This window comes from Nothobranchius furzeri, chromosome 11, assembly GCF_043380555.1.
Source record: "Nothobranchius furzeri strain GRZ-AD chromosome 11, NfurGRZ-RIMD1, whole genome shotgun sequence".
Taxonomy (NCBI): Eukaryota; Metazoa; Chordata; class Actinopteri; order Cyprinodontiformes; family Nothobranchiidae; genus Nothobranchius; species Nothobranchius furzeri.
In genome coordinates, this window is record NC_091751.1 from 51,092,096 (window position 1) to 51,119,897 (window position 27,802).

Here is a 27,802-nt window from a genome sequence, read left to right on the forward strand (position 1 = left end):
AAGATGAGCTCCGACGCAGCAAAGCGCAACTTTAGTGTGTGTTTAATGCCCCTAAAATGTTTACCTGCCTGATCGTTGTTTAATAATTGCACGTTAACACGAGAAGCACAGGAGACCGATAAAAAGAGAGAATATTCAATTAGCAAGTAATTCTCTAAGTGAGCATAAAACCTCCTGCTTTACCTGCGCAAACCACTTTTCCTTCCCGAGGCGAACCTCAGGAGTTGGGTGGGTTCAGACGTTGGCACAACAGAGGAGAATACCTCACGTTGTTATTAAACAGCAGAAGCAAGCGCAGTGGCAAACATAAAAAAATGGAAAAGAAAAGCAAGGATTTTACATATGGAAAATAGTTTGAGGAGAGGAGCAACAGTGTGACACGCAAATGTCAAAACCCGGTGTGCAGATCACGAGCCAAGTTTAAAACACGCCTAGAGAAACTGTCAACTTGAACACAAGCTTATTCTGAGTTTTTCCTGCTATAGTCATCACACTTAAACTCCTGCAGAATAAAGGGATGAGCCTGTCTTCTGTTATGAGTGTATTAATACTAAGTAATGCTGTGCAGATGTTGCAGAAGATCTGCAAAAGGGGAACATATTGGACGAATCCCTGCTGGAACAGATCCCGGTGTGCAGCTGTCGCCATGTCCAGATGAATTCTGTTCACATCGTTCCTCCTTTCCCGGTAGACAATACCTGTCTGTAATTAAATAAATAAATAAAAATAGCAGACTGTGCATAAATAAAATGCAAATTTCTAAGTAGGGTCTTTCCAGGCGTTCGTTTGATAATCTCTCCACTACTTCACCCTGCTTTTTGCTTTCTGCACTTTTTCTTCACTATTTTTAGAAATATTTTTGATGTTGTTTTGCAGTTGTCATCCGTTTTCCTGACATTTTAAACCTCACACTTACAGTTTCTCCTTTGTGCTTTTTTGTAAAATGTTCCTGCAACAGCAACGCGCTCACTCTTAAATCCTCATCAAACCCAACGAGTCCTTATCCTGCCACATTCGAACGTAGACGCGGGGCTGTGGAAAAATGAGAGCGAATCAGTGCACGTGCGATATGTTTGTGTGTATTTATTTTAAAGCTGGCAGAGTTTGGCCCACTTGGGAACAAAAGCCCTATCAGTTTCGTTTGGAACAGTTTCCTCTGCTGAAAACCGTGCTTGCTGCTGAACCCTTTCACCTCCACGGTTCTGGATTCAGTTGTCTTTGATTCGGCCTTTTAGTCTCAAAACGGGGAGCAAATCCTTTTCTCCTCCTTCTACTTAAAACAATTCAAACTAAATTATGGTTTATTGCAAAAACGGAATTCAAGTTGCATCAACTGAATCCAGGCCGAACGTTACGAGCTTCCACTTTTGTCTTATTTTGTTGTTTCTGCTGCAATTGAAAAAGCATCTGTTTTACTTTTTTTTTTTTTTTTTTGCAAATCAGCTGTTCTTAGGCCAGATAGCCTGAGCAGACACACTTGATGTGAGTGGTGGCAAAGTGAGTCATTGCACGGTGCCTGTGTGTCGTGGTGTGTGTGTGTGTGTGTGTGTGTGTGTGTAGGGGGGGCTGTTGCTGTTTGTGGGGCCCTGGCGCTTAGAGACGGCTGGCCATCTGTGTTTGACATTACCCTTTTGTCTTTTTTAACAGGTGGAATGCTTCATTCGTTGTTAATGTTGCCACGCTACCTCATCAGCATTTATTTATCTGTTTTAGTTGCATTTCCTGTCATTTTTCCTGCTGGTGTGTTGTTACTTGGTCATTAAGCTACTTTATGATACTTTAAAGTCTTATATATATTTTTTTTTCAAGTTTAAAATCATCTTTTGTTCCCATTTCTCCAATATTGTTCAGGATAATCTCTTATATTGGCCACGCCTATATTCTGTGATTATGTGAGTGGACATGGTGGGAAAAGTGTTGGGTTCTCCTTTAATTTTTTGCCCTTGTATAAATTAAAATTGACCCGTAGATCAAAGAGAAAAAGAGTGAAAAGTCCTGAGCAGTATCAAGCACATGTGGATGGTGGTTCAGTGGAGAGTGACTTTTTTTTTCCCCTCCATATGGTGGAAAAGGATGTCTCACCTGTTTTTTCTGCCTTTTTTTCTAGGACAGCACTCTCTCAGCAACAGCAGGGACATCAGCGCCATGGACACCCTTCCCCTCAACGGAAATTTCAACAACAGCTACTCCCTGCGCGGCGACGACTATGAGACCGTGGGCGTTCGAGCCCCAGGTGACCTGGGGGGCCTCAACTTGGATGACGCGGCTTTTGAGAAAATGATCATATCTGAGATCGTCCACAACCACCTGAGGCCCCGCGGGGCTCCCAAATTTCGCAACACTCCCAGAGAAAGGGACAGAGCCCTGCCTCCTCAGACGAGGGTGACACTAGACCAGAGCGGGAGCGGCAGCGAGGATGACGCCATCGTGGCAGATCACACTGAAGCCTCATCTCCTCAGAGAGGAGGTGGAAGAGGCGGTCAAACCACCCTGGAGCTGCTCCTGCACCCCCACCATAAGGAGGTGCTGGAGGCCCCCCTCCTGCCCCAGAGGACTCACTCTCTGCTCTACAGCGCCCAGAAGGCCCCCAGGCGCCTGGAGGGACAGAACGGCCATGGCAACGAGCCTGTGACCACAGTAGAGGACACGGGATCTCACTCCCCCAACAACAACAGAGACTCACTTTATACCAGCATGCCAAACCTGAGAGACTCACCCTCGCCTTCAGCTTCGCCGTACCCCCCCGAGGAAGAGGAGGAGGAGGAGCTCTCCCCCTCACCTCACAGCGAAAGTGAGGACACGCATCGAAAAAGCATGCCGGAACTCGGCGATGCTCCCCAACCGATGTCCTACTACCACATAAACCGAGGCACCAGCGACGGGTGCATTATCCCCCCCAACAACGAGGACTGTGCTCAGGAGGGAGAGGTCCCCAGCGATGGACAGATGCAGCTCATCACCAGCCTCTGAAAAAGACAACTTTGCACAGATTTTTTTAATCAGCTGGACGTTTTTTGCTTCAGCTGATGTCTAAAGAAGCGTTGAGCCTGGCTCTGCACATGCCCTTCCTGTTGGGGCAGGAAGTTGAAAGTTGCCGGGCGGGAGTAGATATGAATGAACGACTTTTGCACACAGATCTCATTTACACACGAAACACATCCAACTGAGGCCGGACGAATGTGGGCCGCGGACGCTCTGCTGTTGGACTAACGAGGTGCAGAGGATATCACACAGTTTCAGAGATAAGTCTGGCCTTTCTGTTGTACTGGGAGAAAAATCATAGAGTAAAGGATTGAAAAAAAAAAAACTCCAAGTAAAGAACCATGAAACTCTTGACATATTCCTGGGGGGCTTTGTTGAACCAGGGCCTTTTTTTTTTTTAGAAGCGCAGAACTAGAACTAGTGAGGCTCCACTACACCATCAGGACTGTAAAGTTAAGAAACCACTAATTCAGACTCAGGCCTTATATTTTCTCTATTGCACAATTAACTGTTGTACATGTAACAGCTGAAAAAATATATTTTGCTGTACCACTAGTGTAAATGAAAAAAAAATCAAAGGACAAAAAGATTCAGTAGTTATGCCCTTTCAATGTTACGATTGTTCAGACAAGGTTAATCAAAAACTTCAGAAATGTGCGTTTTCCTCTCACACACGACTTGTTGTATGTTTGAATAGAAAAAAAGAAAAAAAAACATCTTTTGCCAGACATCGGTCCTTATGAACCCATTTTCAAGTCTCTGCTTGTGAAGTGCTTTTTTGATTTTATGAATGACGAGTTATTTGCCAGTAGTTTCTTCGTTGACACCGGGCCATGCACACATTTACAGTAGAGTGAATTGGATACATGTGTAATTTATTTGACTTGAAAGAACTCAAGGACTTGTGTTCATGTCATTGCGATATTGCAGTTTTCGGGGGACGTGTTTCATCCTTTGACACTAATTAATTTATTAAGTATTCAATAATTAAAATGAAAAAAATAAATAAATAAAATAAAGACCATGGTTGGGAAGTGTGAAAAGTTGTTGCAGCACTGATTAGGTTCATTTTGTTTCTTTTGTAAGAGCCCATTATCAGCTGATATTTAATTCAACTCCTGTTTGATATCAAATAAATGTGAATTTTTTCTTGTTCGCAGAAATCCAGTTTCATTTTTTTTGTTTTATATCTACAGGAATCGTGCATAAATAAATAAAAAAGACACCTTATTCAATTCACGTGAAGCTAAAGTGGAAAATGTAAATCTAATCAGTGGTTTTTTGGCTTTGTAAATATTACCATCTATCAGGGGACGGCATTTCATCTGATTTGACCTTTCAGTGCACACACACACACATGCACACACACAAAGACGAAGAGAGGTAGAATAAAACCCTAGCGAGCTCGCTGCAACAGTTTGTCCCCGTTCTCATTCTGTCTCATCCTCTGTGTTCTCCCCCTCTCCTCTGGATGAAACATCTGCTGTCCGCCTGTAAAAGTCTGTCCGTTTCATGTCCAGTAACGACGCTTCCCCTTTTAAAATCCCCCCTGTGGTGTGAATGCATTTTGAGAAATGTCAGCCGCAGAGTTGCACAGGAAAACTCAATTTTACAGCATGTGATAAAAAAATAATAAAACACACAGAACAGAAACCTTAGGTAGAGCAAACTATCTGAAAAAATAACAGTTGGTGCTTTTGCATTAAAAATGGACTATTTCACCACATCAGAAAGAAAAATAGGAAATAAGGATGTAAGGGGGTATGTTTTATGTTTTCAACTCTGAAAATGAAATATGAACTCCGTGAAAACTGGAAAAGCAAGATTTTTATTTATTACTTCCTGGTTTTCTGTGTGGAAATATAGGAAATATAAGTAATTTGACCGCTAATAAGAAAAATGTTAAATAGTTCCACTTGAAGACAGTTGCTTAGAGAACAAAGTTATATCTGAAAAGTCATCTTGACCTCATAAAAAATATAGTTTAAAAAAAGAAACTGAATTTAAGCAGTTTGGGACTAATCTAAGAATTTCTTAGAAGCATGCCTCTGCAGAATTGTGAATTACACTTGAGAAATGACTGACTCCCCTCAAAATTCTACCTTTCTTAACTTGAATCAGTGTTTTTTTTAAGTGCAGTGAATCTGGAATTCCTTGCAAAACAAAGAAATGAAGTTTGGATCGAACACAAACCACCTAGCAGGTCAAATGTAATACTTGTTTATTACTTTACTTGCTTTACTCATAATTTTAAGTCAGATAAGGATTTACAAAACTCATTCCACCAGTTCAAGTATGAAAATTATTGTTTAGGGTATTTGAACATATTTTTAAATAAAGTCAGTAAAAAAGGAAAAACACACATTTATTGAATTTTAAAAATATATTAATTTGAATTCTGATTAAAAGCTCATTGCACTAAACCGGGTGTTAGTGTTTTTTTTATTTATTTACTAGATAAAATTGTATTATTCTGAAAATGTGGATGAGAAAATCTGCACTTGGGGATGTTTGATAATTTAGCTCAGAGGTGAAAAGAGTCGATTAAAATGATGTTTGGTGTCTGTTCATGCAAGATAAGACTAATCAAAGCACATTACATATATTGGAAGAGTTGCATAATTTCTAGCAACTACTTTTGCAGGAAACATGCATTCATCTCATTTTTTCCACACACACACCCTTCGCTGCAGAGCGTGGTTTCAGGAAGCTGGAGCTTTTCCTTTCCCAGCTGTCACAAGGGAGCTGCAGTGAAATATGCAGACATACAGCACCCACGTCGACTTGATAAGCATCAGTTTACACTGTTGTGCATCTTGAGGGGCTGCTGGTCGCTGTTTATACTGCTGCTGCATCTAAATGCAGCATTGATTCTTAGGTTGGAGGAGAGCTCAGTTTGGCAGAAAGTTAATCCCCTCTCCTGTTACGGCTCTGAATGTACTCACACGGCAGCTCGGGGGTCGGATCCGGTGACACGAGTTATGGGACTATTCTTAAATGTGATGACATAATTTGTTTCTTTGCGTTGTCCTTGAGGTGCTCTAGTCTGTGTGACAACAATTCATCCTGTCACAAAGATAAAGACACGAGGCTGCAATGTCTCGGTGACAGCTGGGGCATCAGTATCTCAGGTGGTAGAGCGGGTTGCCTCATGATCGGAGGGTCATGGGTTCGACTCCAGCTCCCGCCAGAGGTATCCTGCTGTTGTGTCCTTGGGCAAGACACTTCACCCAACTTGCCTGTGTTAGTGGTGGTCAGAGGGGCCGACGGCGCCAAATGGCAGCCTCGCCTCTGTCAGACTTCCCCAGGGCGGCTGTGGCTACAAGTAGCTTACCATCACTAGCAGTGTGTGAATGTGAGAGTGTGTGAAAGCGTCTTTGGGTGTCTAGAAAAGCGCTATATAAGTTCAATGCATTATTATTATTATCTGTGAATAACACAAAAAAGGGTTAAATATGCAGGTAAATCTTTTGATTTTAGGTACTCTCATAACACCTTACACTAATTTTACAGACAGTGCAGCTAAAGCTAAATTCCCCTCTTGTTTTATTTGCCTCACGTTCTGTTCCCTTGTACCTACAAGTATTTATTGGCACACCCTGTGCACCCATACTTCAACAATGTGTACTGTACATTTAGATTAGCTTCACTGTACGTTGCAGGCTATTATCTAAAGCCAGCATTAATGCTTGCAAAGCGGTGACATTTGGCTCAAATAGGTTGCACGTGAGCATTTTCACATCAGGCATGCTGCTGCGAATGCATACAAGGATATTGTTACAGAGCAGTTTAATCTATAATGACAAACAGATACTATAATGTAATCCATCTCTTGGATATTTGTACATTCTGGTTGAAATGTGGTGAGAAAATGAGCTGTGGATTCCTGAGCTTCACTTCACACACACGCTATTCTTATTTGATCATCACACCAAAGCCAAGGAGAGAAGCCGCTTACAATGAAAGTCCATGCAACAGAGAAATTAATTATTATCCTGTAGAGGTATTGCTTCTCATCAGATCAGATTATTCCAGGTAAAGATGGCCGTTGATGGTCGTGTGGGCCTTGTTGTTCATTGTGCATCTTCAGGAGACCATTATAGAAGATTTAGCATTTGAAATGTCTTTCATCTGCAGGTTTTCGCTCTTGCTGACCACACACACACTCTAGCTGACCACACACACACTCTAGCTGACCACACACACACGTACACACTCAGCAGGCAAGCAGTCGCTGCAGGATGCGTGCGTTAGAGTTTATTAGCTAGAAGTTTGGTGCCAGTTTGCTGTCAGGGAATTGACGTGGAGGCCAAAGCAAAGCTCCGAGTCCACTTCGGCTCTCGGCGTTGTTTTTTCCTTGGTTTACTCAGAGCCTTCCAAAAGCCCCGAGAGACCGCAAAACCCATCTGTATTTCATACAGAACATTTGGCTTCCCTTCAGTTATAAATCAAATTAAAAGCAAAGCTGATGACCTGCACACGGTTCACCAGAAAAACGAACGGGCACCTTTGGTTGGTGAGCGCTTCCGCTTCATAAACAGAGTGGCTCACGGCAGGGCCTCACAGGGACAAATCAACCCTCCAGGACGTGCGTGATGTCACTGCGATGATGGTTTCCATGTCTGTGTGATGAGTTTCCTCTCCTGTGCTTTACAACAGACAAAACTGTGATGAACGATTGTGCTGAGCTCCCTTTTCCGAACGTAAGGATCAGTTTTGCATGATGCATATATATTGGTTCATTATCACTAAGTCACCTGTGCTCTGCATTAGCAATATTATTTTAAAGAACATTGGATTCTGGAATTGAGCAATGTATAGGTGATCCCATACTTTCCACAAACAAGACTGGGGAGGTGGGGGAATGGGGAAAGAGGGGTGGGGGTGTTTCTAGACACAAAAATCAGCATTTCTCAGGCTCTCCTCATCCCGCTGTGATGATTTCCAACCATTCATCCTCTTCAAAGACACTCCTTCCACCTTTGACTTCTCATTGAGTCGCTGACATTACCATCTATCCTTATCTGATTATATTATGATGCAGCGCATTAGCCATGCAGTGTTTGCAGTGCAAATGAAAAAAGAATAGTTGCCAAAGTTTGTGGGAGATGAAAGTGCCTCATTTATCAACTCATCTTTTATCTGCGTGCAGTCAAAGCCCAGCTTCTGTGGAGCAGTGGCGGACAACTTGCGCAGCAAGGCTCAGTCCGAGAAGACATTACCGTGTTTTCATTTAGAGCTGTTTGATGTTTCAGCCTCTGGTGATTTGGACATTATTTCATGTCCATCATCAAAAAGACATCAAACAAGATGTTTCATTCAAAATCAGATCACAGAGACTGGACTAAAAAAGTGATTTAGAGCACCGGTGTGTTGGTGCTCATTGCTTTTACTGTACATGTCCTGTATACGCATCTAAATGTATGCACTCTTTCATCAGGAATTCTCCTAAACTCACTGAAATTACCAGTTCTTCCCCCTCCACCCACTCAAGAAGGGTCCTGCTTTAGAAAACATCACATTATTATTAAAACTAAGAGGCAGTCTTGCACAAAAAGTTTATTTTCTTGGATAGTAATCTTTTCTTGAACTACTACCGGACCTTTGCATAATTACATTATCAAAACCATAGTGCAGAAGGGGTATTATGTATCCTGAAGGCCTCGGTTTACATTGCACAGCATTTCTTTCTGCAGCATGAAGATAAAGAACATCTGAATCCCTACTGCTTTGCTGCCGCCATCCCAGACAACAAGACTCCCCTCTCGTAGGCTCACTCAGACTCTATGTACTTTTTAGCCTCTGCAAAAAGTGCAAAATCCCTTTTTTCCTTCTTATTGATAGCAAGATGTGGTACCCTTAACCCTAACCCAAATCATTTTAAAAAAGAAGAATTCTTGCTAATAAAACAACTTCAAAATTGTAGCGTTGAAATTTTGCTTTCATCCCTATGCATTTCTGGATAAATATGCATTAAAGCTTTTTAATTTCAGCCTTGTGGTGCCTAGAGCAAAAAAAAAAAAATGCAACAGACGATGATTTACAAAGAAATATGGCCTTTCTGTTGCGACCAGAAAAATAAAGCCATGCTATGAGAAATTAAGTCTGCAAACGTAAAATATGCTCAGGACTCCTTTGGAGTCTGGCTGAGAAGCCTGATATAATTTATACCTATGTGAGGTATAAATGACAAATAAAGGATTGTTTCACACAGAGGCCCAGAGAGAGAGCAGAGGAGAAGGTGGGCGCAGGAGAGGGGGTTACGTTGCGAGACAGACAGAGAGCAGCAGCAGCCTAACATGTCAGGAACAATCCCAGTCTGAGCCCCGCAGCCGTAAAACTGTCATGCCTCGTAGGAAACACCAGCGGTGACCTCAGAGCCGGGCTAAGGTAGCCTGTCCCACCCATTATACTGTAAACACTCCACAGAGGCCCATGTTTTTGTTGGGTTGTCTCTGTTAAAATAATAGCAATGCATTCCCGGTAGACAAAAACATAACATATGAATGCTATTAGTCAAACGCTCAGGAGAGGAATTTTCCCATATTTAAGCAACTGGTCCCATAGTTTTTGCCCATTTGAGATTAAATACAATGACTTTAATGGTTAAAAATGTATGACTTGGGGGGGGGGGGGGGGGGGGGGGGGGGAACGTGTGAATAAACTCCAGTCAAGTGTTTGATTACCTCTTAGATGGTAGAAAACATGTGGGAAAAAAATTCCTTTTTACTCATAAACTTAAGTGTCTTTGGAGAAAAAAATGGTGATTTTAAGATAAAGATAAATTTTGCATAACATAATTTCTCCTTGTTTAAATTAGTTTTGCTTCAAAGAGATTAATACAAATCATTTGTTAGGATTTATTCTGCACATGCCGCCATTATTTACAAGAACACGAACAAACACTTCTGAGCCTGTTTGCAATTTATCACAAACACATTAATAAGGGACAAATAATTTGGGTGCAGCTGCTTTGATTCTTTCTTTTCTAAATAAAACAACAGTGACAAAAGTTGTGCATTAATCATTTTTCAGACAGTGTGCGCCGCTTTTGTTGCCTCTAACTTCACTGTTGGATCACCAAAACGATTTATAGCATTAAACGGCAGGGTGCCCTCATTTAAAAGGCTTTTATTCACAGCTAATTTACTTACAGTTGGTACAATCATTCATCCAGGATGTATCCAGCCTCATCTGAATGCGAAATACAGTGGTACAGTAACATGTGGAGATAATTATGAAGCTAAGATAATCAATGTCATGCTTGAAGTTGCAGTCAAAAGAGGCCTAAAGCAATGTTTTCTTGAGCCATCGGTTTGAAAATCAAAGTGACGGGTTCAGGGGGGAAGGGAGGGGAGAAGGTTCAGTTTCAGTTTTGGAGCTGCAGAAATGTAATGAACTGTGCAACTAACTACACACACTGACATGCATTATTGTGGCTTCCATGTTGTTGCTAAGTGGCATTTACTGCATTACATGTGCGCCTACAAGGCTCCGATTTCACCCCAGAATTTAGTTCAGGAGTCTAACCACCTGTAATTATTTTCAGCTAAATTAAAAAAAAGAGGAATTAAATAAATATAGAGTTTTATTGTGATGAAAGAGGTTTGAAGCATTTCTTTATCTATTCCCCAGACAGGGTGAACTTGCTTGTAAACAGCGGAGCCCTGCAGAGCATTTTAACTATTTTATAAAGGTACAGAAGACATTTCAGAGGGAAGCCCTTCTTTTATTTTTGGTTAAAAATTTACATGCCCTATAGCAAGCATCTATCTGAAACCTAAAAGCATGCCTCTAGGAATTTCAGAGTGTTCCCACAAAACTGCGCAATGCCGCTTTCTTTTCTGCTGCAGAAAAAATAATGCTTTAGAGTTATGGCAACCCACTTTTCAGAAGGTGTGAGAGGGAGACTCTACTGTGTGAAAATAGAATAAATAGATAAAATCAATTAATATTTTAGGTGGATATTTGTCAGTTATTTTCATAAGAGATGAGGTAAGGAAATAAAACAAACTGCAAACTATTTTCAACACAAGCAGAAGAATTTTCCACTTATTAAAAAAATCTATTTCACTAAAGCAAACATCAAACTCGCTAATAAAGTACGGCCGGTGTTCATGGTGATTAATGTAAAATCTGATGTCATCTAAATTAAACAGGAACAAAGGGATGATTTAAACAAATGGATGCAAAATTTGAAAAAAAATAAAATAAAATCAAAAGGCAAGTATGAAGAACAACTACAAATGGTTAAAAAACAAATATTTATTAACATTTTGATTGTTTTAAAATAGAAAAAGAAATTAAGTTATACTATAAGTTATGAATGTGTTCTAAAGAATAGCCAATAGAGGGCGATACATTGGGATGCACACTGGTCTAAAATGTACAGAAACTTACTTTAAAAAGTAAACTTTTTGCCAGTTTAAATGAACTGAATCAATAGTTTTTATGTATTAAAACAGACATTGATGTTCAGAATGTAAATAATAGTTAATTCATTGTAAAATAGATGATAAATCTTAAAAAGAACATTATTAATTATATAAACATACAAAATGGTTATGTGTTTGTATCAAATGCGTTCAACTGCATATTTAATCTCCCTGTGCCAAAATCTAGAATATAGAGACCAAAAATTACCAGAAAGTGTTAAAGGTGTGGAATATTCATTTAAGCAATACATTTGCATTGGTCTCTTGTGGGAATGAATGCTTTGGAAGTCGTACTCAGGGGACAACAAAAAGCAGTGCTCAATTTCCAGGAACTCTAGGCAGAGTTGGTAAAGTTCGTTTAAAAAATGAACTAGTTCAAAGTTCAGTTCATACATTTTAAAACAAACTAGTTTATAATTAAAATGAATTTGAACTAAGTTCACTGTACCAAAAACTAAGTAGTTCATAGTTCTTTTTTCTCATATATATATATATATATATATATATATATATATATATATATATATATATATATATATAGATAGATAGATAGATAGATAGATAGATAGATAGATAGATAGATAGATAGATAGATGATAGATAGATAGATAGATAGATAGATAGATAGATAGATAGATAGATAGATAGATAGATAGATAGATAGATATTACATAGAGAGAGAGAGAGAGAGAGAGAGAGAGAGAGAGAGAGAGAGAGAGAGAGAGAGAGCTTTAGATCCGGAAAAGCTCCGTGGAGATCTGGAGCTAGAACGGCAAAAGAACAAGTTCATAAACCTATTCACTTACGCCAGGATGAACTCACTCACTTTTACGTTCGTCAGGCAAAATATGAACAAGTTCAGTTCACGTTCACGAAAAAACAAACGAAATCGCGAACGATCATTCAATGAACGCGTTGGGGCACAACACTGACTATAGGGCCCAATCCCAATACTCGCACTTGCACTCTTGCGCCCTTCAATTGCGAGTTCCTGGCCAGGGGTGCGAATGCGTATCCCGATTCTCAAGTGCGGAAGTTGACCACGCCCCCATTGCACCCTAATCTGCACTTCACCCAAGTCCGCAGCGATGCGGACCTCGGGCAAGGGTATTACCCACAAGTCATTGCTGCAGGAGAAATGGCTCATGTTCCTTTTCTGAAAATATGTATTTTCTAATAAATTGTGTTCATTTGAGGATGATTAGTTGATGCTCTGAGTGTTTAGACAAAGCAGCAATGAAGTTAAATTTATGTCAAATGATTGCTTTGTTGTTTGTTTGAATGTTGTTAATAAAGGTTTTAGAAAAAAGTTTCACAGCGACCAGCACCCCGGCATGCGTTGCGATCGATGATGCACTGTCTCAATTCTGCAATTTACACACTTGTGTACTACGCACTCGAACCCTACAGCGCACTTTCTTCAAGTGCACTTTGCTGAAGACCACAGGGCGCAGTGCGAGTATTGAAATTGGGCCTAGATCGCCACATATCCCAGCTGAGCTTCAGACAGCTGAATTAGGCATCTTATTTCCTGATATTTGGACGTCTCTCCTCTGATTGGATAACAGCTACATGACTCTACCACTGACTCTATTTGCTCTGCAAATTTGATGTTTTATCTCCAAAAATAGCACAAGCTTGGAAGAGTTCTGCTTCTGCCATCTGGTGGAGTTTCTAATGCTAACGGTTAGCTTCTACCGGCCGAGACATTCTGCTGTTTCTGGGACGTTAAAACAACGACAGCCTTCCCTGTTGTGAGCCAAGATGGGTGAGTCCATGAATGTTAAGTGACAGTGTGATTGTCAGGCTTTTCATATCCTAGAGTTTCACCGTCTGTTTTCTGTCAGAAGCTAATGCAGGAGACAGGTGTAGGAAACTATTATCACGTTAAGCCTGCATGAAAAACTCATAGTGTCCCATTATAATAAGAAATAAGATTTAAAAAATGGTTTAATAGAGAACCACACTTTTACATTTAGTTTGTATAGCTTTGCTCTGTTCTGTCAGCTGAAATGGGCTCATTAAATTGGTTTTGGAGTGTTTGGACACACTATCACAATACCAGGTGCTACAGAGTTAGATATTTTTTAAAAGAAACTTTAAAGACTAAATCGAATTCAGAAGATCTGAGTTCACATCAAACTTTGACATCCCTTTGACACTTAAAAACACAAATCAGATATCACACAGACTCCGTTACCTCCTGAACCCATCTGCATGTATTTTTCATGTATATTGAGAGCGTAGCGCTGTATTCGCTCTTGGATCCATCGCTCTTCTTTTTACACCTATATACTGTAGGAGGTGAGTTTTAAATGAAAAGCTGCATTAAAAGAACTCTCACACATATCCCGCCAGAGCCTCTAGGACAAGAATGGTCTTCTCGCTAAATGAATAAAGAGAAATTGCCCACTGGGCTCAGGGGGCTCTGTATGACCTCTGTTCCTTTTCTTATCACTTTGCTTTTTTAACACAGAGAAAGGTCTTGGCTCAAGACCACTGAGAGTGAGTGCTCCCTATTGTGAAATAGAGGTTTTTCTTCCTTTTATCTAAAAAAAAATAGAATCCATGTATCACTTTTCACCTGTAAGAACACAAAAACTCAGTTGCTAAGGCAACGCTAAGCCAACAAGCTTCCTCCTCTAGTTATTCATTGTGTTTTTACAATACAAATCAACATAACAACACTCATTAATGTATGCCCAAATAGATTGCTTCTTTAAAGGTGCAATATGTAAAAATGGCATCCAGTGGTCAAATTTGGTTACTGCAATCCCTTTCTCGCTGCCGTTTCATGAGTTATGGATCAGCGCAGAAGATTCAAGATGACAAGCAAAGATGAGGCATAAACAGTAAGTTGATTAGTAGAAAAACACACTGTCATATCTGGTGTTAGCACTCGTGGGTGTTTTATGGTAGGGACCACTTACTACACTTTTTACGGTAATATTTCTCCAGCGTTGGAGGAAGTGCAGTTGTTTGCCTTCTTGATGTTTGCTGTTATAGTTCTGAATGACTTACTAACAGAAGTAAAATGCCATCACTTACTCATTATTCACTTCACACATACACTGTAATATTGAGTTGTTGGTAATTGAAAAATAGGCAGCTTTATTTATAAAGCACATTTCATACACAGAGGCAATTCAGTGTGCTTTCCATTAGCGAGAATAGCATGATTATCGCATCCATCACCGTGACAACACAGTTAAAATACACAAATAAATTCAGATCAAATTAAATACACAAATTAATATCACATTTAAGAATCAGAAAAAAGACAAAGTTAAAGGCGCAGTTACAATGCAGAAGGTGGTACATAAGAGACATTTATTCAAAGGCTGATGAATACATGAAGTATTCAATTTTGAATTAAAAGTGACTAGATTTGGGGCACATTAGAGTTTATAAGGAAGTTGATTTCATCAGTGTGTAGCCTTGTAGCTAAAAGCAGCTTCTACAAGCTGATTGTTTCCTAAGGATGTCAGAGTCCTGCTGGGTGTGTACACTGCAAGGAGATCTGACATGTATTTTGGCCCCACGCCTTTGAGTGATTCATGAACTGGCAGTATTTTTGAAATTGATTCTGTAGTTTAATGGTAACCAGTGTAGAAATTTAAAAACCAGTGATGTGCTCAATTCTCTCTGTTCTTGCAACAGCATGCATAAGCTGCTTGAGATATTTTCAGAGCCTATTTTTCCTTCTAATTCACTGTTAGCATTGCTAGCTCAATGTTAGCCTCTAGCCTGCTTCACCCAGTATTAGAGTATGACAAAAAGATGCCGTGGCTTCTTAAGGGTACAAGAAATAACTTCTGGGTCGCTCCTGTTTACTGGCTTCAGTCCTCTTAACAACTCTGGAGCTTTTTGCCTGCTGGTGTCAAATAATAAATGCAAGTGCTGCTGTTAGCTCGCCAGAGACATGGCAACCTCACACACTCACTGATTTAAACAGTCACTATGTCTCTTTTCAGTTTTTGAGAAGAGAAAAACTGACAACCCCAGAAAATAAAACCGATTTCATTGTAACCTGCCAGCATGATTGAGACTTGATGGTTTCCACTGTGGAATTCTTACATATTGCTCCTTTAAATTCTAAAATGTTTGACTGTTTTAAAATAAAGCACAATTACAAAGATAAGTATATTGAGTCTGCTCACTGAGTGCATTATTTTAGACAAAAAATAAAGATGAACAAAACGATTGGAGTTGCATACAGAAAGACAAATGCAGTGTTTTCTGCTGTTTGGCATCACCTTTCTTAAGAAAGATCAGATCTCAGGAGACAAGATGCTGTCTTGATGGTACATCAATTTTTCTCCAAAATCAAAAGCTACAAAATTTATTTCAAGAACATGTGACCTTGATAAAGAGTGAAGGGTTACTCCCACAGATGTAAAATCACATACTTTCCTCTGACAGTCAGGCTTCGGCTCATACTTTTGATATATTTTTAAAAAGCCCCAAACAGTCAACTTAGTTTTTCTTCATGATGAGGGGAAATCTTCAGGGTGTTCACCTTGTTCTACTACTAAAGAACATCCGAAGGCTGTAGGATGGTGGGAGCACGTAACCTGAATGGATTTCAACCCACGGGGACTGTAAATGTCTGTGGTTTTGAGACTGACCTACGCTCAGTCATGACCCACTTGGAAGAACTTTTTGAAAAAATATTCTGTTCTAACTCACTCGTTTCTCTAAACATTCTATTAATTTTCCACAATAATTTCAACCATTTTCCTATCATTAATCTGTTTTGTAAAAAAGGTTTCTCTCTTTGCTTTTATTTTTTTACTTATTTATTTTTTTTACCATTTTATGGCCACAAACTCTACATTATTTGTAAAGAAGTGACAAAAAAATCCTTTCTTAAATTTTTTTGACCGTTTTCTAAATATTAATTCACACAAATTATTTAAAATCTAAATTAATAGCTTTATTATATTTTTCTACTCCCCATTGAAAAGGGGTTTGCATGAATTATCAAAGAAGAAAGGCAAATTTAAGCAAGTTATGCTTTGGCTGAATTATTGCTACATGTAAAACAATTGATAAAAGATTATATAACCACTCAAAGGTCAAGCATGAGATTTTGAATGGGCAGGAATGTTCCCAGAATAAAAATTTTGCTGATTGGTATTCCCTTTCTGCTTTACTCCCCAAACTCCAGCATACTCATTCAGAATGAACATGCTGTAGTTTTGCTACTTAATTTGTACCATTCCAGACAGACTTAATCATTCTACTGACAATATAAAATAATGAGTGGGAAAAAAATACCAAGATTTAGACCTTTTGAAACTGAACATTTTAATTACGGACAAATTATACCATTTTAGCTCTTGTAGAGCTCTTGTTCAGAGTGTTTCTGGTCAAATTTTGAGTCTCTGACTATTGCAATAAAAATGTGCATGTTTTTTGTGACCCAAAATTTTATTTTAAAGAGAGGATATGTATTTTCCCTGGCGATAGGGGGCAATACATACCTAAATAATTTTAAGAAAACAGCATTTTTTGTATTCGAGTAAGACAAAAATTCAAAAATTACTGGGAGCACAACCTCCAGCAAAATGACAAACCCATCAGACTCCCTTTCATGACTGGCAACGACTGAAAAGGTAAATGTGTAAAACAACTTTTATGAATGGCGAAAGTTTTGCAACCGTTTGTTACAAATCAGTATATGCATGTTGTCCTGATGGGCTCCCATAGAAGAAAACATGGCGTCATCCAGAGACTTAGGCCCAATCCCAATACTCGCACTTCCACACTGACCCCTGAGGTCCAGTGATCAAAGCCTACTGGTTGTGCAGCACCAGGCTAAAGACCAAAGGTGACAGATCATTTGCTGCTGTGGCCCCCAGACTCTGGAACTCTCTCCCCCTGAGCCTGAGATCAGTGGACTCAGTGAACTCCTTCAAAAAGCAGCTGAAGACTCACTTGTTCAAGCTGGCGCTTGTATGACCTTCTTCACCACTCTCTCTTTATTCTGCTCTCCCCACCTGTTCCACCTTCCTCAGGATCCACTGATTTCCCTCTTTCCTATTCACTCTCTCTCTTTCTTAACATTTTTTCTTTTAAATCGCAATTGCTTATTTTTGCTCATTTTAAATATATTTTTAAACATTTTCTAAATGCTTTTTTATATTTTTACATTTTTTTGTTTTTTGTTTTTGTGAAGCGCCTCGTGATTTTTATCTTGAGAGGCGCTATAGAAATGATTTTCTTCTTCTTCTTCTTCTTCTTCTTCTTCTTCTTCTTCTTCTTCTACTTGCGCCCTCCAATTGCACGATCCAGGCCAGGGGTGCGAGTGCGTAGGGTGCCCCGATTCTCAAGTGTGAAAGTTGATCACGCCCCTTTTGCACCATTGATCTGCTTTTTGCCCACACTCCATTGCTGTGGGAGAAAAGGCTTGAGTGCCTTTTCTGAAAATATGTTTTTTTAATTAAATTAGTGCATTTTAGGATGATTAGTTGATGATCTGAATGTTTTAGACAAAGCAGCAATGAATGTAAATTTATTTTAAATAATTGTTCGGTTGTTTGTTTGAAAGTTGTTAATAAAGTTTTTTTTAAAGTAGATGTAATAATGTAATGCTCCCTGTCCCAATTTGGCAATTATTTGCACATTTGTGTACCACATACTCGAAGCCTTACTGTGCACTTTCTACAAGTGCACTTCACAGAAGACCATAGGGCACAGTGCTAGTATTGAGATTGGGCCTTAGACCCTCCCACATGTATTTTAGACCCAATTTTTCTGGTTATTTGTTACCAAGCCGCAATTTTTTTTAACAACTGGGCATCATTTAATTCATTTTGATGAATATTTACAGAGATTAATGGTAAAGTACATTGTCTCTTTAATAATAATTTAATAATAGTGGTGCATCGAGTCCTGGGGTTGATCTGCAAATCTTTACAGTTTTTAATGTGAAAAAGAACATTCCTGTAAAATTAAATATTATATTATGTCTGTAGTGCATTGCACCAACAAGTTAAAGAAGTGTATGTTTTTTTAAGTTAATAAACATAAAGGACAGGTGAAATAGCATAGATCAAATAATTGCTGACACACTGCATTACTTTAAAAAAAGCTGTAAAAGTAAAGCCTAAGCACTTTTGTTTTCTGAGTCTTGCTCAGTGATGCCTTTGGGGTCTCAGCAATCTTTTTTTTTTCTTTAATCTAAAGTGGCCTTAAAAGTATCCCCGTTTTTTTCCCTCTACATCCACAGTGCCAAAGGATTATTTTTGACCCTCCCTTGATTTTTCAGACAGCATTTTTTTGCTTTCCCTTGTGGGTTTTGGGGGGTTAACTGTTGTTAATGCACCGTTAAAAGGCTGCAGCTGGAAAAGTGAGCAGGAACGTTTTTAACAGCCTCACAAAGCCCTAAAGCCAAAACCCAGAGCTGTTTCTGAGCACCTCGAGCAAAAAGGCATCGCTTCAACCTCCCCCTGACTCCAAATGCTGCCTGTCCATCTTCCACGTCGTACAAAAACAGCCGCACTTCACTTTTCATTCTTCTGACTCAGCCTATCAACTATTAATTTTTTGGAAAACATTTTCTATCCGTGGATGTAACGTAGCGACATAATTCAAGCTTGGCTGTGAGTTGGATGAGATATGGTGGAGTCCTTGAAGTCATCCTGGAGAAATGGGGAGGACAGGGTTTGTGTTTTAGTTTATTTCAAGTGGGGGGATTTGACCTGGATGTATCCCACATATATTCCCTCCACAAACTGCAAAGCTTCAGGAGAAGTCCTAGTCAAAAACGATTAATTTCATCATAAAGAGAATATACAGCCCAACTGCATCCTTAAATCGTACTTCTGTGTGGAAACCCCTGCTCACTTTGGGGGGAAATGATTTCTATTACATGTCCTTGAGTATGACTGAACATATAATCTGTCTCCAGGACATCATCTCATAGGATTGAGGACAGGAAAATATTGAGTGGGTGACTGAACAAGGCACACACATGCACACAACTTAATGAGAGAAACTGAGAGTATGTGAGTCATCTGAGCAGACAATTGGGTAAAACGTGCTACAAGAGGTGCCACGGTTCATAGTAGATCCGGGAGCCCTGGAGTATCATTCTGCTTTATGAGTTCAGCATTAATTGCTGCCTTTGGGAACGTTTGTTCTTGATGTAATGGCTTGTCAGAGAGAGCCCTGAACTTCAGACAGAGCAATAGCGGACAAGGAGCATGTTTTGTGACAAATAACTCAGGTTTTTAACAAGACAGGGTTGATTATCAGCAGCATGAGGAACAAATCTGGCCCTCAGGTCATGCTTGTTACTGTAATCATCGGCCCCAAAGGCAGCCTGATCCGAGCAAATGAATAAATAAGCAAAACAATTAGAAACTAAATAAAGATTGTAATCATTTTTGATGCAGAAGCTTGTTTTTAATCATAATTTCTTGTTCAGAATACGTCTTTTAAAAAGGTTTTAGTTGGATGTCTAATTTAAAATTATATTAATTTGTTCTGACTTTTTAAATTCTCAATAATTTTTTGATTTCCGTTTAAAATTTGAAAAAAAAAATTGTCACAGAGATCTATCAGTGACACTTTAACTAGAATTAAAGAAAATGTGCCGCATCAGCCCATTTGCGAGTGCGGATCTCAGTGTCACTTTCACATTTATTGCTCCGCTTGACAGTTTGACACACGGGCGCATCCAACATCGACACTCTGGAAAAGAGGCACTCAAGCAGATGCACACAAACACACACACTCCTGCACACATGCCCTGTTGGACTTCCAAGCCCTGCGACCGTCATGTCCATCTCTTCAAAAACTGTCCAGACAGGAGAAAAACCTTGGCCATCAACTTCCCTCTCTGAACCTGTCCATCAACGTCACTCTGGATCAGTGGTGCAGAACTCATCTTTCCTCTCCCGCTGGTCCCCTCTGGACTGGACTCACTCAGTCTAGCCCCTCATATCGCTGTCAGGAGTCCCAACTGTCAGCCTGCTGCTGCAGCTGATTCCAGTTTGTTGGCCATGCTATGGGCTAATGCCAGCTATCTGTACTTTGGCAGTGGGAGGCTGTCTGGTGAGGAGAAGCATTGATAGGTACAAGTGAGTGACTCGTGTGGGCGTCTTTACACCTTAAAAGCTATATCACATGCACCAGACTTGTGGGAAGGCTGCTGCTGGCTTTGACATGAGAACGCTCGAATCACGCAGTTCACATGGAGGAGCGGCGATGTGCTGTGTGCGCGCACGCTGCAGCGCCTCCACTGCTCCGGCACACCGGATGTCACACTAGTCCGGCGTCTTTGCACGAGCTCAGCTCTTTTTCTCTCTGTGTCTGCACCACATGTGTGAATTCTATCGCAATGGCTGGGGTTTCCAGAGATCTCTGGATCTTTCAAACAAACCACAACAGGCGGTAAAACCCAGCTTCTCAGCCTCCCACAGAGACAGGGACAGCCAGTGGAGAAGTGAGAGTGGGGATTGGAATTTAATTACAGCCTTAAAGCCCTCAGAGTCCAATATGAGAGAGAGGGATGAGACATAAATCTACTGGGGTGCCTTTGTTTGTACGGTGGCTACAACAAGAAAATCATTCAAAACCCACTGCGGAGACGCTGAAGTCTGTAGAGCGGCGGTTCAAAGTTTGACAAATGAACAACTGGGTTTTCAAAGGCTGACATTCACTCATTCCTCCAGCTTTCTTTAATTAAAGCGTCCATTTTTGCTCTCTCATGAAAAGCCATGCTCCAATAACAGACTGGAAGTAACAAAGACAAATATAGATTTGATTACACACACTAGGCAGGGTGCCCACCAGCATATCGGACTGTACATTAACATTATAGTGAGATTTCAACAGCTGACAAAACACAGAGAATTATTTAAAATGTTTCCCAGTAAAAGAAACACTTGAGGGTTTGTTGATTAACTACCAAACAGGTTCACTAAACGATCACCCTCTCACAATCTATTACTTCTGGAGCTGAGATTCACGGCTAAAAATGAATCTGTCTTTTTCCACGTTGCTTCGTAGAAACCGTATATATAGTCTATGGTAGAAACGCAATCCCCCGTGTCCCAGTGAAGGAACATGGATGTGCTATTACAAGGGAATGTATGGCCTTATGATTCGATTCAAAGCTGCCTTGGCCGACACATCAAGGGACTTTTTCTGGACTGCAGATTGGCCTGGCTGGCGGCGTTGCACAGAATCTGCAGAGTGAGTTAGAAGTCACAGGCTTGCTTCACAATCCATTGTATCTCAGCCAGGGTGGGGCACGGAGGATGAAAACCAGACAGGCTTCACACACGCAGCATACAGAATAAAACCTTAAGGATGCTGGGTGTTTCTTCCTCCTTTTTCCTTACACTTGTAGCAAAAAATACAGCCAGGAAGCGTCGCTTTGGGATGTTGCAGGACTGAAATAGGTGTGACGGACGCCATCGAAGGGCTGCATTCACAACTGTGCGGCTTGCAGTGTGACTCTGGAGAAGAAGAGAGGGGAAATGTGGCTTGTGGCTCAGCGAGAGGCTGTCAGGGGGTGGGGCACCCACTCTGTGCAGAAATCCAGATGTTGATCGCTGCCAAAAAAATTCCCAAATCCTGATGTTCTGCCCATGAGGGAGGGTTGCAAAAGCCTTCCCCGTGTAAATAACGTCAGCAAAGCAACCCCCTTCAATTCGTACCGTAAAAAAACTTGGAGACATTCAAGCTGAGACAGCCATGAGAATCCAAACCGCATGTCTTCTTCTGTTAGCGTTCCTTAAATCACCCCAGCCTTGTTAATATCAGGGTAAGATGTGATGCATCAGGCAATAGAGCTTGCACATTTGGAAGGGCTTTTATAATAAAGAGACAACACCCAGCATGTTAGAAATTATGTTTTATTTTTTCATTGATATCACTCTCATACATATCTTCAAAGAGGCTCGATTTGCTCGGCACATTGGTGCAAAACGAGTCATTTTGTTTGAAGGTCAGAACTCTGTAGCCATGTGTGAGCTGAACTTTACTTTTATATAAGTAGCCTTGCTGAAAATCTCCAGTGAAAGGAACCTAAGTCCAAAAAGAAATACAGCGTTTGAACTAAGATAATTAGCCTGATATAAGAAAAATGTTGCACGATGAAGGCCGTAAGGAAGCTCTGCCTAGCAAAGTAAATGTGAATCAAAAAGATGGCTTCTCCTTACATAAAAAATGTTGAGAAAAAAAGCCTAAAAACTCATAAAACCGTCTCTGGCGGGAGCATGCTGATTCCACCTGTTTTCTATTCTTTTGCATAATCACAGCCATGCATGTGCCATCATTCCCTCGTTTCACTCCGAGGTTCATTCCACCAACTTTATATCAATTTTCCTGACACATGCAATCTCCTTCAGCGAACGTGATGACTTTTTTCTTTCTCCAGAAGCTGTGAGGTGTTACTGACCAGATGTTTTATGCTCAGCTCCATCTGAGATGTTTTGATTAGGACACATCTTTTTTCCCCACTAAGACCGATTTGAAATGTGACCGTGTATAGGCATGGATGGTGGTAAGAAGTACCGTATGGAAATGTTCAAAATAGAGCAAGCGATCCACATAAATGTTTATGTCACAATGCAGACTTAATGGTTACTTTGAGCTGCCATGTCTCAGCCTTACATTTTCTCCTCATAAAGTCACAGCATAGTGACATTTTGGGCCAGATGCATAAAAGATGTCTGGAAAACCATGTGTGCTCATTTTCCTACAAGATGAATGTGCAAATTGTATTTAAAGTTATAGCTTTTTATACTTTGAATTTGTGTGCACAAAAGTGTCAAATAATAACTACTTATACTGTACTTGGAGGGATATTGTGCAACGTTTTTATAGAGCTAGGATTGGGACAATATTCAGTGTAACTTGTACCAAGTTTTGTAACTTGGAACATGTTTCATGACATGTAACTTTGGATTCGTAACTTGTAACTTTAGTTTTCTAACTTGTAATTCTCAAATTGTACTTGTATTTCTTGTTTTGTAACAGGACATTTTCATTTTGTACATGTATTCTTTATTTTGTAAAATCAAACTTTTATTTTGTACATTTACTACTCATTTTGTAACATCAAACATTCATTCAGAAACATGAAACTTTCGGTTTTTACCTAGCAGACTTCCAAAATAAAAAAATCAATGTACAAGTTTGAAATCAAAACTCTCAAAACACACATTTCATTCTACAGGTACAAACCTCAAATCTACTGTGTTACAAATCATTTTGTCTCAATTCTAGCTTCGGTGGGAAGAACATGGGTGGAACCAATGACAGCACGAGTCTTAGCTACCAATCACGTTTCTGGAATTCCTGTCCAATCATTGGGAGAGGAGGGCAGGGTTCTGTCAGAGCTGTAAAGAGAGTTACGACACTCTAATAGACTCCTATGGAAAGAATGGAATGCGGACGTCACGTGGTTCATGTAGCTTCGAATAGTTCCAAACAGCCCCCGCTGCTGCGTTGACCGTAGTTCATTTTCGGTGTTTCGGAAGGATTTTCTCCGGTAAGTTGATGAAATGTCATCATTTTGTTGCATTGTGAAGTGTTAGCTAACCGCTTCGTACCAAAATAAGCCAATGATGAAATTTTATGTTGCCAGTTTTAGCTAGATAACCTTTAATGAGCTAATTGTGTGCAGCTTGTTGATTGTGAGCAGGAGGACGAGCTGTAGACGGGTTTATTTCAGTTTGTTTGATTCTGCATTTTAAAAATATTCCCCACAGTTTGAAATAGGTTATAAAATTTTTACATTATTAGTTTTATTTGGGATTTTTTGTACAATACGTTGCTGGTTGCTGTATCAACACGAACATGCATCAGAAATGGAAGTGTCATGGTCTGCGTCTGCGTCTCCCCTCATGTGTCTCCTCATGTTATCCATCCCTTTCTAGGTTCTCCCGTTATGTCTTCTAGCGCCCTCATGTGTCCTTGTCTGCGTCTCATTTATGTGTCTCTTTGTGTGTTTCATGTGTCTCCTGTTTGCAGCCATCCAGATCTTTCCTCCCAGGTTCTGTGTCCTTGTAGCTCCAGCCCTTTTTGTCCCCAGCTCCCTCCTGGTTTTCTTCATGTTCTCTCAGTCTCCCCACCTAGTTTCTATAGGTCTATTATTTCAGTTTTGTGTGTGTGTGTGTGTGTGTGTGTGTGTGTGTGTGTGTGTGTGTGTGTGTGTGTGTGTGTGTGTGTGTGTGTGTGTCCTTCCCCAGTCAGGTCTGGTGTCCTCCCCTGCTCCTTTCTGCTCCTCCTCTCGGTTATTGTTTTCACCTGTGCCAGTTCTCCACACACCTGCTCCTCATCTTTTATCACTCCAGCCCCAGTGTATAAAACCCTGTCCTTGTCACAGTGTTGTGTCGGTCCATTGATGTTTTGTTCTGTCAGTCTCGTCTCGCTTTGGATCTCTAGTGTTATTAGTTTCTCTTGAGTCTCTAGTGTTTTTGGATCTCCAGATAATTATCTGGATTTTTGTTTTTTGGCTTCCTGCCCCTTTGGATTAATTTTGGTTCATCCTAAATAAAGGATTTTCTTTATTTTCACTCCTGCCTCGTGTCATCCTGGGTATCTGCATTTTGGGTCCGAACCACCTCCTTGCTCGCATCGTGACAGGAAGCAGAAATGGAGAGACCAATAATAAAGAAAATGTGATTGTGAAGACAAGTAATTATTTAATATTTTTCAGTTAATAACACTGACTGTGTAACCATACCAGCCCAGGTACTGGTAGATCCAGTTCTTTATTAACTCTGCATTGTGTGGTACAAAGCGTCTTGAGACAAAGTTTTTGCTGACACCACCATTTAATCTGTTAACACAGGAATGCTGGTCATAAACCTAGCTTTTGGTAGGATTGGAAGGATCAAACAGCACACTCTGTTGGAATAAAAAGACTGAAATAAGTATTAAATAACTTTGAAAGTTATCCTCACATACGTGTACTGATAGAACCCAACCTACCTCGAACGGCTCCGTCTTAAAACTGACTAACCGCAGGCGCAGCTGGATACGTTAGCACGTAAAGCACGTAAACCGGAAACGTTTTCAACTGTTTTACTGATGGCAAGTGGAATGACACTATTTACCCTGTTACAACTGCAACAAGCTGCTGAAGCATGAGACAAACAGAATTACGAACGTAAGAAGATACGTATGTTGTTCTGTTTTGTGGACTCGAGTAATAAGAATAGAATTCAAGATAATTCAAGAACAGTAGTCGAACACAATAACTTTTAAAAATTAGACATTTTCCATAAAAATGCTCTTTTCCACTTGCTTTATAATATTAGCATTTGCTATTTTATTATTAAGGAATGACAAGAAATAAGAATTAACAATAACACAACTATCAATAAATAACTGTCAAAGGGTTACTAAAACAAAAATCTTATGTAATCATTAAAGGTTAAACTGTGTTGTGTGTCCATCTTCATGTTTTATAGTGGCTGAGTGGAGAGCTGACCAGAAACAACGGTGGTGGCAAAACCCAGTTGGGTCTGTGATGGAGTGATGCATGCCTGGAGTGATTACATCCACAGTAAGCACACACTTTCTTTCACTCTCTGTCAGATTTTTAACCTTCAAACTGAGCATGTCACACAACTCTCCTAACACACCTGGTTCCAGCTTAACGGGCTGCATTTGTCTTTGCAGGGTTCTAACATCAAGTAGAGGCATACTTATGTCCTGAAGAAACCTGTAGCCTGTTGAACCCACTGAAAAACAGAGTTGTACGGCCTTTTTGATTGTCTGTTTACTCCATTTAATGCCTCTTGTGTTTTTCGTGCCTTTTTGACTTTCTATTTCCTCCCTTAGGTTTTCCAGCTGGGTTCCCTGGTTGCATAGCCTGTTCCTTTCTCCTCCTGGCCCTGATGCCGGCTCCTCATGGCTTCCTGGTATGTCCCTCTCTCCTGATACCATCTCATGTCCCCCCTCACTTTCCCTCATCTCATTTGCCTCACTGCTGCTGCTGCTTTCCTCATTCTCTGAAATTATAATGGCACTGTTAGAATAAAGAATCATTTTAAAATAAAATAAATACAAATGTCTAATATTTCAAAAGATTCGTACCACAGTTTACTTGAGTACAACATGTGTGGTCACTGGTCAGTGGATCAACATGTAGTGGTTCTGCTGTACTTCACTGCGGGATCCTTCCTCCTCCTTGGTTCAGGGCGATGAACATACAGCATCAACCTTGAGTCTCACCTTGCCTTGCCTAAGCTTAGTAAACTGTCCCTCCTCAAAATATGCCTGTAGAGTGGTGTAATAGTTTATTTCCTGCCACATTTAACAGTTTAATTGCAGCCTTGTGCAGTTGAGAGCAAAACATGTAGAGCCTTGATAGAAAACATTTGAGAGTGCACATTAAAATCACTGCGCACAGCTTTTTGTTATTGTGATCTCTGGTCATGGTGAGGTTGCTCCAGCTGACTTGAGCCAACCATTTTCTTCTCTCTGCGTCTTTGGGGAAGCCATAATTCTGATTCCTCCCTCAGACCGATTGCTATATGCAGCGCAGCCAACCATGGTAAGATAATCAACCTACAAAGGGATGATTAAAATACAGTTTTTGTACATATAGAAATATTGAACCGAATCAAAAATATAGAGATGTAAAATTACATTTCAAAAATTTATCCAACCCTTAAATTAGTAATTTCACATTTTAACCCACTGACAAATTTTATTTTAATAATAATCAAAATAAAGTTATTCAAAGGAGTTTCATTAGGTCTTGAGTACATTGCTCAAATTTATTGATTCAGCTTATTTGCGCATATGTAATGACTAAACATAATGTTGGTAAAATGCTTGATTAAAAATGCTATTATACATGTTGTACAAGTTTGGTGTTCATTTTTTCACAAATAACACTTTTTTCTACTGTGATTGACCATACAGTTTTATTGAAATTCTCTTTTTAATTAGTTGTTATAGAAGCCAGATAAACTGGGTTATAGATGCATGTACTGTCTTCACGTAAAAAATAAAGCAGTGATTGTAAAATGTATTCTACTGAACATAATAGATAATCATTCAAAGCATAAACAGCTACATATTTTCTTCAAGGTAAGCTGGAGCAGAATTCTAGCTTTCAATAAACCACTTTAAAATGGATATTACAACTCGAGTTTAGGGCTTCTTGTAGGACTTAGTTATTAAGAATGCTTATATTAGAGCAGTGTGTTGCACTACTACATCATATTAATTGCTATAATATATTATAGTAATGTATGTGGTCTAAATGTGTTCTACAGTGTGTTAGGACTGTCGTATTCCTGTAATGTAGAACAGGCACGGGTGTTTGTCTTCCCACAAATGCTCGGAAAAATATAAACAGGCTACTTTGTGAAGGAGTTAGGACATAATATATAATATAATATATA

At 39.9% G+C, this 27,802-nt stretch overlaps 1 protein-coding gene across 10 annotated transcripts in view; it reads left to right on the forward strand.

Annotated features, from left to right (window-relative positions):
* The window catches only part of LOC107383893 (adhesion G protein-coupled receptor L2), a 113,689-nt gene extending 110,510 nt beyond the window's left edge, over window positions 1-3,179 (forward strand). For 5 of the 10 annotated variants that reach the window (XM_015956771.3, XM_070541665.1, XM_070541664.1 and 2 more), the window contains one exon: window positions 2,108-3,179. In XM_015956771.3, coding sequence (XP_015812257.3) covers window positions 2,108-2,970 — 863 coding nt within the window. In that variant the 3' untranslated portion in view covers window positions 2,971-3,179. Of the gene's footprint in view, window positions 1-1,443; window positions 1,498-2,107 lie in introns of all 10 variants that reach the window. The other 5 variants (XM_070541668.1, XM_070541672.1, XM_070541669.1 and 2 more) reach the window with 4 other exon arrangements.
* Window positions 3,180-27,802: the final 24,623 nt, after the last annotated feature.